The following is a 13,065-nucleotide window of genomic DNA, read 5'->3' as shown; positions in this document are numbered from 1 at the left end:
TACACAGTGTTCACAGAGAAAGATTTTGAGGAAGGAAAAGTTGTATAATATGGACACGAAGTAGTATCTTAAGCTGTGTATTCTTATATTACTCTATTAATTATGTATAGTAAAGTATTACAGAACATGTATTAATCCTATGTAATATTTCCATTTATTATGCACCATGTTATGTATGTGAATTATCATATTTACATAATAAGTATTCAGCTTGTGAATGCTGGCATCTGTACATGCCAGCGCGGAGTGATACAGAGAGTTGAGATCGCTAGTCCTTATGGTGTGGAAGGCCACTGTCTATTTGTTTCCTCTGTATATCTCCCATACGAGAATAAGAACCTAATTTCAAGATAACAAGTGTTTGCGTATACCCTCCATAGTATAGAACATTTTGGGGGCATCAAAGACAAACATAGATGGCGCAGTGAGATTTCTCAGTGAGATTCAGAGTGAATTCAGCCTTCCCGCCGGACTGTGTTAATGGCGTCTCGTCTTCAGCTTCGCCAAGGATTTACAGCCAGACTACAAGCCTCAGGACTTACAATGTTGTGAAGTGCTATGCTGTGTACAGTGCTGTGCTGTGAAGTGAAGTGTTCTGTGAAGTGCTGTGTTGTGTATTTTAATCAGAATTGTCTGTGCAAACTGCAGTCAGATGACTGAGGGAGCTGCCCAGCAGTACAACCCCTCCCGCCTACGGTCATTGGGTAACTGAGCAGCGCGCATTAAGACAACTTCGGTTCAGTTGCGACTTGCGCCCAGCTGCCTCTACGTCTGGCAGCGCGCCAAGCCTCCCGGCAACGAGCCATACACACACACGTGCACTCACAGGCCCACTTTATATTAAATTCTTGTGTATTACTTTAGACTTCTGTAATTCTGTGCATAGATTACGAGGGGATGACCCGGTCTCTTGCACAGATAAAGTGCAGAAGCTGTCAGCATGTCTCACAGGAATCAAAATGATACCCTGGACGATGGGGTTATGAGTTTAAGCTTGGGAGACCTCTCTCCACTCACACTCAGGCCCCACGCTCCCCACAGTGACAACACCCAATCACCCACAGAATCTCCTCGTTCGTCGCGAGCAAGCTCTCCTGCGGTGCCTGCGTCCAAAGATCTCCTTCAACTGATTAAGTGGATGGAAACTTCTCGACGCCAGGACTATGTTGCAAGGAGAGAAGAGGAAGAAATTCGGTACAGAGAGTCTGAAAGACGACGCCACGAAGATGAACAAAGACGCAGAGAACTAGAAGATATACGTAGAAGTGAGGATGACCTGAGAAGAGAGGATCAAGCCAGATTTGAAGCCTTGATTTCCCTGTTAGCCTCCCCACAACGATCTACTCTACAAGATTCTTCTACTACTACTAATGCTGATACGACTAGAGGTACTGGTACCTCATTTCCCAGAGTCGGTTCAACAATTCCTCAAAAGGCTGCAGCACAAACGCCTCCCTCTCTGAAGTCTGACGGTTCTTATCAGATATTTCGGGAATGGCGTCAACGTTGGCAAGACTATGCAACAATGGTTGACCTGTCAAGTTTACCACAGCCTAAACAGATGATATAGCTTCGTATGTGCTTGTCCTTAGAGACACAAAGTACTCTCGAGCACACACTTCAAGTGCCTCCTATGACAACCCTGACTGTAGAGGCCGTGCTTGACAAGTTACAGGAACATGTTAAGGGACAGCGCAACGAAGCACTCAGAAGAAGAGAACTCCTCCAATGTAAGCAGCTTGATGGAGAATATCTTTTGATGCATTTTTTGTAAGACAGAAAAGATGTTCAGATGAAGTTGATGTTTGTCCTGGAAATTCTCAAGTTTGTGAAGAGACACAACTCAAGACAATCATTTTAATGGGTATTCGAGATGAAGAGCTAGTTCAGCGTCTCATTTCACTTGACCCCACTTCCTCCCTTCAAGATGTAGTTAAAAAATGTCGAGCGTACGAGGCCGCCAGGTGTGCGACTTCAGCTTTACGTTCACAACCTGACCAGGTGAGGGCGGTGTCTTCCTACAGAAAGGGTAAGAAGCAGCAAGGTAACCCCACCCCTCAACCTCCAGCTACACCTTCAGCAGCAGCTTTGTGTAACAGCTGCACGAGACAGCATGATGCCTCCCAGTGCCCAGCTGCTCAAAACGTGTGCAGAAGTTGCGACCGCCAGGGTCACTGGGCTTACACAGTCAAGTGCCCTGCTAGCAAAGTTCAGTGCAGACTTTGTGGTCGTGTGGGCTATTATGACAAATGTTGTCGTAAGAAGACACAGAAAGGACACCACCAAGGATCCAGGAAGTCATCCTCAGGTAGTGCTGGCACGCCCCCTCCTTCTGGCAAGCATCAAGACGCTGTGTCCAGTCGTTCCTGCCGTCGTGTACATTGTTCCACAGACATGACGCCCCAGCACATCAGTGTCGTCATTTCTCACGGTAACTTGTCATCCAGCCTTCAGATGTTACCCGACACCGGTGCTGACGTCTCAGTAATTGGTCCACAACACTTAGCAAGTTTGGGAATACCCCGGAACAACCTACAGCCCCCTCCTCAGACAACGAAACTGATAGCTGATGGTTCCAAGATGGCTCCAGCTTTGGGATCTTTCTGGGCTACTCTTTCCTTTGGTAAGCAGTCTTGCTCAGCCCGGATTAATGTTCATGATGGGATCCCGACTCCGCTTTTATCATATGGCCATTGTCAAGAGTTGGCCATTATTTCCAAGAAATTCCCCAAACCTATTTTAAAGGTCACCCATGTCAACAGGTTGAAGGAACTCCCTATCTCTACTAACACGTCCCCTTCCGATGCAAGAGCTTACCTTCTCAAGGAGTTTGCTGACATGTTGGTTACGAAGAAATCTTTAGGATCCACACCACTCAAGCCGATGGTGGGTCCACCTATGAAGATTCATCTTAAGGATGGTGCCACACCTTTTGCCATCCACACCCCTCCTTTGATTCCTCACGCCTACAAGGAGCTAGTTAGACAAGAGCTTGACTCCATGGTTGCTCAGGGAATCATCAAGCCGGCCGGAGACGAACCTTCACCTTGGTGCCACCCTCTCGTCCCCGTCGCCAAACCTCGTGGTGGAGTACGAATCACCACCGATCTATCAAAACTTAACCAGCAAGTTTCTCGTCCAGCCCACCCTTCACCCACACCCTTCACAGCTGTTCGAAATGTGGACCCGAAGGCGAAGTTTTTTTACAACGATGGACGCCTTATGTGGTTATTGGCAGATCGAGTTGGCCGAAGAAGACCAGCATTTGACTACATTCATCACACCATATGGAAGATATCAGTATTGCAGAGGCCCCATGGGATTTGCCGCTACGGGCGATGCATTCTGTCAACGTGGTGACGCGGCCCTTCATGGAGTCACGAATTGTGTCAAGGTGGTTAATGATATTTTACTCCATGACGAAGACTACTGTGCCCACCTCTCCCGAATATATGAAGTTCTCACCAGATGTCGAAAGTACGGGATTACCCTCAACGCTGACAGGTTTGTAGTCGCCGCACCATCAGTGAACTTCTGTGGGTACACTCTCTCAGCATCAGGTATCGCAGCTGACCCGGAGAAATTAAGTGGAATCAGGGATTTTCCAACCCCTGCCAACCTGACAGACCTCCGTTCTTTTTTGGGTCTGGTCAATCAGCTGGCTGAATTCTCACCTGACATCTCCGCCGCAGCACAGCCATTACACCCCCTGCTGAGCCCCAGGAGGATATTCCTGTGGACCCCAGATCATCAAGAGGCCTTCCAGCGAGTCAAGCAGGCCCTCTTAAGTCCACCTGTCCTCGCCTGTTACGACCCAGCCCTACCCACCGTCCTCCAGACTGACGCCTCCAGACTCTACGGCGTTGGTTACGCCCTTCTGCAGAACCATGGCGGTGGACAACTCCGCTTAATTCAGTGTGGATCCCGGTTCCTGACGGACGCCGAGACCCGATATGCCATGATTGAGCTGGAGATGTTGGCTGTTGTCTGGGCGATGGCGAAGTGCCGCTTCTACCTGATAGGACTTCAGCACTTCACCCTCTTCACGGATCATCGCCCTCTTGTACCTATTATCAATCACTACTCTTTGGATGCAGTAGAGAACCCTCGCCTTCAACGTTTGAAAGAGAAGCTCTCGCCTTATCTCTTCACGGCTGTGTGGCGTGCGGGTAAGATGCTGTGCATTCCGGATGCTCTGTCCCGCGCCCCTGACAGTCGCCCCACCCCAGAGAACGAGATGTTGTGTTCTACAGCTGCTGCATCCCTCAAGTCAGTAGTCTCATTGAAGGCCGTCTTCACATCAGAAGAGTCTACAGCACCGGATGCAGACAAGACCCTTGAAGATCTCCGCACCGCAGCCCGGGCCGACCCTTCCTATATCCGGCTCGTCGACTGTGTGTCCCAGGGATTTCCATCTAACCGATACGACCTTCATGAATCGCTACTCCCGTACTGGAAGATACGCGAGGACCTCTATTGTGACGGAGACCTCGTCTTGTATGGTCCACGAGTAGTCATTCCTGCTGCCCTACGCCGCCGTACCTTGACCCGCCTTCACGACAGCCATCGAGGAGTGGAGGCCACCAAGCGACGGGCGAAGCAGACTGTATTTTGGCCCGGAATCGACGCGGACATTGCAAGTACCGTCCGTGCCTGTGAGCCGTGCCAGATTTTGCAACCCAGCCAGCAACAGGAACCTTTAATGTGCGACGATAACCCTTCAAGACCCTTCGAGTCTGTGTCGGCCGACTTCTTTGCAGTGGCAGGGAAGTCCTTCCTCGTCATTGCCGACCGATTGTCTGGATGGCCTGTTGTCGTCCCCTGTGGTAGTGATACAACGGCTACTGCTACCATCCGGAATTTCAGACATTACTTCAGTGAAGTTGGTGTTCCCCTCCGTCGCAGGACTGATGGAGGACCCCAGTTCACCAGCCACGAGTTCCGGGACTTCATGGACCGTTGGGGAGTCCGTCATGTCGTGACCTCGCTCCACTACCCCCAGGCGAATGGACACGCTGAAGCCGCAGTCAAGACTGTTAAACACCTGATCCTTAAGGTGTCACCCTCAGGAAATATCGACTGCGAGGATTTCGATCGAGGTTTGCTAGAGTTACGCAACACCCCGAACTTCACCGGACGCTCCCCAGCCCAGGTTCTATATGGACATCATCTCAGGTCTTGTGTTGCTGCCCACCCGAAGTCTTTTTCTCAAGAATGGCAAGCCAAGACTGAAGAATGTGACTGCCGTGCAGCAGAACGAGCCGCAGATGTCGCTGCTCGGTACGACTGTCATGCCCGCCCCCTTCCCAGGTTGAGTATCGGCCAGCAGGTCAGGATTCAAGATCCGATATCTCACCGCTGGGACAAGGTTGGGGTTGTCATGGGTATTGGCCGGTCCAGGGACTACCAAGTGCGTCTTCCTAGTGGTAGAGTATGGTGGAGGAACCGTCGTTTCCTCCGACCTGTGGAGCTGCCTAGTGTTGACCCTTCCCCAGTAGAGTCCCCTAATGCTGATGTCTTTATAGTAAATCCATCCCCACCTTGTGTTTCTGCCCCGGTACTCCGCAGGTCCGAGCGACTCAGAAACAAAAGGTCCGCTCAAGATGAAACTATGAGCGTATAGGGGGGAGGGAGGTGTATAATATGGACACGAAGTAGTACCTTAAGCTGTGTATTCTTATATTACTCTATTAATTATGTATAGTAAAGTATTACAGAACATGTATTAATCCAATGTAATATTTCCATTTATTATGCACCATGTTATGTATGTACATGCCAGCGCAGAGTGATACAGAGAGTGGAGATCGCTAGTCCTTCTGGTGTGGAAGCCCACTGTCTATTTGTTTCCTCTGTATTTATCTCCCGTACGAGAATAAGAACCTATTTTCAAGATAACAAGCGTTTGCGTATACCCTCCGTAGTGTAGAACATTTTGGGGGCATCAAAGACAAACATAGAAAAGTATTTATCAATAGTTCTTATTTCATGTTATAATGCCATTATAGTGCCATTTAGGAGGGAGGTAACTGGAGAATACTGGTACTGTATTTGTGCTGCCCAGTCTCTAACACTCACTTTTGTGACAACCAGAGTGACAATTGCTGTTACTTGCACTGGAAAAATATTCACAGCTTAGAACCCCCCCCCCCTCAGCTTAACTGTTTCTTTACAAACCTGTCTAAGTCTCTCAGCTCAACGTAAGGAAGAGTGTTGAAGGAATGCTTTTTAAAATATGTGTCTTGGAAGTAGGAGTTCATGTTGAGTCCTGACGAGCCAAAGTGGTAGGTGCGAGACACATCAGGCACAATACACTCTCTGCCTCGCCGTACCTCACCTAAACGCATCCACATGTCCCAGTCCCACATCTGAAGTAAAATGATAATAGGAGATAATGTATAACATTTCTTTCATAACCTTACCAGTTAGTTTATATTTACTGATGAAGTATGAAGTAAAAAAAGCACCGTAAATAACTCCTCACACCCGTATGTCAGAACCTTTCTCATAACAAAAAGTACAAAAGTATTTTAACCCAAGTTGTTGTCAGGGCATGTTGATCAGTAACTCTCATATGGTGATACGAAAAGTAACCACACACCTACTAAGACATGAGTCACACAACTTTATTCCTCTTTTATCAATTTGCGAGTCTTACAGGTGATGCAACTGTACATCTCTCCTGTGGTGTAAACACTGCATGAAGTAATCTTGGAGCTAAATTGTTACACGAAATCTCCAAGTCTATATAATGACTATCATTATGACATTGACTTATTCAAACAGTGAAGCAAATCCCTTGGATCTAAACGGGTGGTTTACGTTCTTCTCGGAGCTATGCATGTATTATGTGTGGATACATAATACTGTATGTGCATACTACATGTATTATGTGTGGATACATAATACTGTACGTGCATATTACATGTATTATGTGTGGATACATAATACTTTTTTTTTTTTTATTATTATTTATTGGGCACTCCCCTACATCCTTGTGTAAGGCGAAGCGCAGAAGCGTTTACAGCGCCCAACAGGGAAGCATGCTAAGTTCATGCTTGCCTTTATGTCTCATGAGTTAAGGGCGTAGAAGCCTGAAGCGTCAAGGGCATAGAAGCCTGAAGAGTCAATGGTTTATGTCATCAAGTTATTGGAAGCTCCAGCAACTTGTCCCTGAATACGAATTCGCAACTTTCGACTTACACCAGGTACCTACTTTACTGCTAGGTGAACAGGGACTAATGGGGGCAAGGAAGTGTGTCCAAACAACTTCCACCGGCCCGGGAATCGAACCCGTGACATCTCGCTTGCGAAGGCAAGAGCGTTACCACTCTACCACCAGCACCCCCGATACATAATACTGTACGTGCATACTACATGTATTATGTGTGGATACATAATACTGTACATGTATTAAGTGTGGATAAAATTTTTCACCTTATTTCTAAAAGTTATGTTTTGTTTTCCTAGTGTGACTATACAGTACAGAATCCTTTACACAGTAGACAGAGAGTGAAAGGTAACACAAAAACCACAGGAGTAGACAAGTAGAAATAAACCAACCAAAACATAATTATTTTCACACGTTAAACTTACCTTTTCTGGTGTTGGCCATTTAGGTTCGAGCTCATCCTTATAGAGGGAGCGTTTAAGAATCCAGCCCAGGCCTGGCATGGTCTCCACACGGTAGAGGAGAGTTGGGTCTGTGCTGGTGTGTTCATAACCCTGGTCGTTCCACGCACTTACACAGTACACAGTGGGGTCTTCCTCTAGCAGTCGTAAGGTCTGGCTGAAGTAGCTGTAAGAGTTATGGTAAATATCTAAGAGTAATTATCAACTCCACAAAATACAACAGAGTTCAACTTGATATAAATGACTAAACTTAGAAGTGAAAAAAAAGTTTTCTTACAGCATCGGTAAGTTACAAGTTACTGTACCCAAACATCTACAAACCAAAAAACAAACAAATAAAAAAAAATGATAAAAAATACAGGAGTTATTGTTTCTACATTATTACAAAGGGCAGAGAGGAGGGAGTAACATGTAGCTACAGACAAGACCTCACACAATACTACAGCAAACACATTTCCATCACACTGACTCAATGTTATGAAAAGCTAAATGAAGAAACAACAAAGGGGTACAATAATCAATAGAATGCTTAACTCATTAAAGAAATATTGTATTATATCTCATTAACCCTTTAGGTGTGAGTCCCACATTTAATAACTTTATCCTGGTTACCGCCAGATGACTTTATACACCTTAGGGAAATCATCAGCAGTCAAAGGGTTTAAAAAAATCTATGGGTATATGTTTGTATTGTTACGACCCTCCTTTCACTGCTTAACCAGCTTGCACCACTGGTTACCAACGGCCAGGGTCGTATATACAGAAGCAGTAGATATCTCACAGTGTCGTCGAATTGCCACTGGCTGTCCCGCCAGTCTCCGGTAATTCTTCGACGATCGGTATCATTGTACAGACAAACAACAGGCCGGTAGATTTCCACCAGGTCACAGAAACACACTTGTGCACTGTTGTCTGCTTTAATAGTCACTAAAAAGTCACACAACTGTTCACAGGGTCCGTTTTCACAACTGGGCTTCTCACTTCGAATATGTATACAGTCAGCACACTACCAGTGTACAAATCTTTAGTGTTTTCACTTTAAATTGTTTACTACAATTCCACAATACTTGCACAGCAATTATCTTCAGTTGTCACTACTAGGCTTGTACAGTCACCTAAAAAAGTCCTGTCGCCTCTCATCCTGATCCATGAACCCGAGATTCAGACTCTTGAATCCGAAGCATTTATGGACAGAATAATGTAACAGTGTCTACTGCTTCGGGTTCGCGAGTCTGAATCTCGGGGTTCGTAGTTCAGGATGAGAGGCGACAGGACTTTTTTGGGTGACTGTACTTGACACTCTGAGCAGAAATGATAGATTGACTCATGGCCGCTCGCTGCCGCTTATACATGTTTCGTCAGACCCCTAGAGCAGGGGTTCTCAACCAGGGGGGAATTCAGGTTTTCAGGGGGGGGGGGAAACTGATTCGGGAGCAAGAGATATGTTCGATGAGAAATCAATCACAGAATTTTGGCCCTTGATGTGCGATTCCTACCCAAAAGTGGCAGAAAGAGCTATCCGTGCATTGCTTCCGTTTGTGTCGACATATCTTTGTGAGTCAGGCTTTTCAACTCTGTTGCAAATTAAAACGAAGCAACGTAGTAGATTAGAGGTAGAAAATGACCTGCGTTGTGCCCTTTCAAGCACTCCTCCGCGTATCCCAGAATTGGCGAAGAAAAAACAATCACAGGTTTCTCATTGACTGTAATCTTCATTTGAATAAAATTAATTACAAATTTACAATATCCTGGTATTCTATTGAACTTTTTGTTTATTGCATTATGCTTCAGTTTGTTCTGTTAAGTAATTCATTATAAATAAAAAAAACTATTTTATTTTTATTCAAGTTTTATAAATCCATCAACATTTTCAATTGGCATTTAATTTGTAAAACTCCACTATAAAAATAATCCATGTAAAATTGTAAATGTATATGTACTAATATGGAAAAAATAAAGGATTTTCAGTATTATATGCATATTATTTGGAATGCACTTTTTGAGGCAGACAATCTTGGAAAGGAGGGGGGAATGACATTCTGACATATGGTGAAAGGGGTGCATGGGGCAAACAAGGTTGAGAACCACTGCTCTAGAGCATTCTAGCGACGTCCAGATGCTGGGGGTTTGCTCGAGACACGCCTGGAGAATTCTAGAATGATCTAGGCTTACAATAAGAAATAAATCATAACAAAAATGATGCAATACATTCCAGAATATTTTTACATAAGTAATACATCAATATATACAAGAAAATCTCCCTAAACTTGCCAAAATAACTATTACTTGGGACCGAACATAATCAAAGCTCCTAGTTTACAAACAATATGCCAAATTATGCCTCGACATAACAGTATAATGAACAGCAGATACTTCAAGTTAATAGTTACTTCTACAGCCCCATTTTATTACACCACTGCTTCTATTTCCGTGTTAATTAGTTCCTGACGCGAAACCTTGAACATAAATGAGGATAAGAATCACAATAAAAATATGTGCTCAGAAAGTGTGTCTTGAAGGTGGCAGCTATCATGAAAATAACTAAAATACAGGTTTTTCTTTTCACTCTTGCAAACTCTTTAATACAGTATAAGGTAGCCAGCAGCTACCCTGTTCGCCACGAGGGCTAGCCAGCGGCGGTAGCTGAAAGCGAAAGGAAGCAAGTAGTGTTTGCACCTTAACACTAACCTAAAGCTGCCACACTAGACGCAGTTCACCACCCTTTGTGCGAACACACACACATACATATACATTTTCTGGCTGCAGTAACACGTGTGCTCTACCATGGCGTTCCTCTAGCACAACAAAGCCTTGTGATTTCCATACAATTTATCACTGTCACCTCACATTTCCCAGATACAGCCAACAGTGGTGACCCCTTCCCCAAGACCCACCCAGTGACTCAGTTTCAGCTCATTTATGCACACTGAGGCTTCCTAGGTGTCTAACTCTCTCATCTCTAGTCCTTCACTCACTCCAACCTTCCACCTAACATGTAAGCTGTGTTATTGTACGAGAATATACACACAAATACTGCAAGATAGTTTTAAATGTTCATCTGTTTTCATCGCCGCCATGTTAATTATCACTTAACATATTATCTATCCGTCTTGTGTATGTTCTGGTTCCCTCCATCCAACCACAGCCACCTAGTTCACCCATACACCCCCACCTCTACCCCCTACACCTCACCCATACACCCCCACCTCTACCCCCTACACCTCACCCATACACCCCCACCTCTACCCCCTACACCTCACCCATACACCCCCACCTCTACCCCCTACACCTCACCCATACACCCCCACCTCTACCCCTACACCTCACCCATACACACCCCACCTCTACCCCTACACCTCACCCATACACCCCACCCTACCCCCTACACCTCACCCATACACCCCCACCTCACACCTCACCCATACACCCCCACCTCTACCCCACACCTCACCCATACACCCCCACCTCTACCCCTACACCCACCCATACACCCCCACCTCTACCCCCACCTCCCCACACACCCCCCACCTCTACCCCCTACACCTCACCCACACCCCACCTCTACCCCCTACACCTCACCCATACACCCCCACCTCTACCCCTACACCTCACCCATACACCCCCCACCCTACCCCCACACCTCACCCATACACCCCCCACCTCTACCCCCACACCTCACCCATACACCCCCCACCCACCCCTACACCTCACCCATACACCCCACCCCTCACCCACCCCACCCCACCTACACCACCCATACATCCCCACCTCTACCCCCACACCTCACCCATACACCCCCACCTCTACCCCACACCTCACCCATACATCCCCACCTCTACCCCCTACACTTCACCCACATCCCCACCTCTACCCCCACACTTCACCCATACACCCCACCTCTACCCCACACTTCACCCATACATCCCCACCTCTACCCCTACACCTCACCCATACACCCCCACCTCTACCCCTACACCTCACCCATACATCCCCACCTCTACCCCTACCACCCACACCCCCACCTCACCCATACCCATACACCCCACCTCTACCCCTACACTTCACCCATACACCCCCCACCTCTACCCCCCACACCTCACCCATACATCCCCACCTCTACCCCCCACACCTCACCCATACACCCCACCTCTACCCCTACACCCACCCATGGTCCCCACCCTGCCATACACCCCCACCTCTACCCCCTACACCTCACCCATACATCCCCACTCAGGGTGTCTACTGGCCGGACAAAACAAAATTCCCCGGCTTTTCCAGGTTTTTTAGCCTCAAATAAAATTTCCTGCCTTTTGATGGATTTCCAGACCAGTAGACACCCTGCAACGCTTATCCCACATCCTCACACTCACTCCCATACCTCACTCACATATTTCCACACCTCACTATCACATCCTTACCCACACCTCATCACCCCACACGTCAAAGATAGTACTCTATTAAAAAAAAAGACACATTCCTGGTAGAATTTGTTTAAGATATTCCCCCACGACCAAGTACAACTAGTACAACTTACCTAAAGAAGTCAGGAGAAACATCTAAGTCTTCCTCTAGCACAATAGCATAGTGAGCAGCTGGGAAGATGTTGAAGGTGGCTGTCAGTGACGCCTTGTAGTGCTGGGCGATACGAGCGTTCCTCACCTGAAGGATTGGAGAACGTCACTCATGTAACCTGGTTAACAGTTTCGAATTAATACCTGTAAATGTATAATTACTGAACCAGGACACTGTATCTATAAGTGACATTTACATCATCAACGGATAAAGGTAAGGACAATGTCTTTATAGTACTGTTACGAGTGTCCGCCAGAAGTTTCTGTTCTGGCTATGAAATACGTTGGTTCGGATGGTGTGTGGTTGGCTCGAGCAGTTTCGCTCATTACTCGTCCACACTGACTGAGCCAACTGTTACGTATTAAATTTATTTTATTACTTTGTGTATTTATTGTATTATGTTTGTATATAGGTTAGATAGTGGAACAAATGTCAGTAGGGTAATTTAGATAAAGCTTACGTTTTGGGCAATCCGGATATGATAAGTCAGTATTTGGCGGTAGAGAGGTGACGTTGGTGACCTACTGGTACACTCTAGTCCAGTGGTTCTTAAGCTTTTTACTACTATGCCCCCTCTAGGAATTGGTCCTTCCCTCCACGCCCCCTCTAGGAATTGGTCCTTCCCTCCACGCCCCCCTTGCATCTATGAATAAAATTCCCTCCCAGATTTTAAAGAAAAATGAAAAATATTGTGTTTTTAGTCTTTTCATTGAGTATAAATTAGTGAGATACTTGACACTGCTTCTTAGCTACTAGATCTTGAATGCGTGGTTGAATGCCAGAGAGAGCACAACGTAAATCCCCTTCAACATTCAGCCTGTTTCTGTACTTGGTCTTGACAGCAACGAGAGTGGAAAATGC

The 13,065-nt window shown here is 46.3% G+C and overlaps 1 protein-coding gene across 2 annotated transcripts in view; it reads right to left on the bottom strand.

Moving 5' to 3' along the window:
- LOC121857219 (protein O-linked-mannose beta-1,2-N-acetylglucosaminyltransferase 1-like) overlaps positions 1-13,065 on the bottom strand; it is a 172,991-nt gene that overhangs the window by 16,264 nt on the left and 143,662 nt on the right. For both annotated transcript variants that reach the window (XM_042353173.1, XM_042353174.1), the window contains exons 10-12: positions 12,167-12,291; positions 7,597-7,798; positions 6,178-6,368 (exon numbers count right to left, since the gene is read on the bottom strand). In XM_042353173.1, the coding sequence (XP_042209107.1) occupies positions 6,178-6,368; positions 7,597-7,798; positions 12,167-12,291 (518 nt within the window). The remainder of the gene's footprint in view (positions 1-6,177; positions 6,369-7,596; positions 7,799-12,166; positions 12,292-13,065) is intronic.

This window comes from Homarus americanus, unplaced genomic scaffold (assembly GCF_018991925.1).
Source record: "Homarus americanus isolate GMGI-L3 unplaced genomic scaffold, GMGI_Hamer_2.0 scaffold20465, whole genome shotgun sequence".
NCBI classification, from domain to species: domain Eukaryota; kingdom Metazoa; phylum Arthropoda; class Malacostraca; order Decapoda; family Nephropidae; genus Homarus; species Homarus americanus.
The sequence above is the reverse complement of the archived record's forward strand: the minus strand, read 5'-3'. Positions and strand labels throughout refer to the sequence as shown.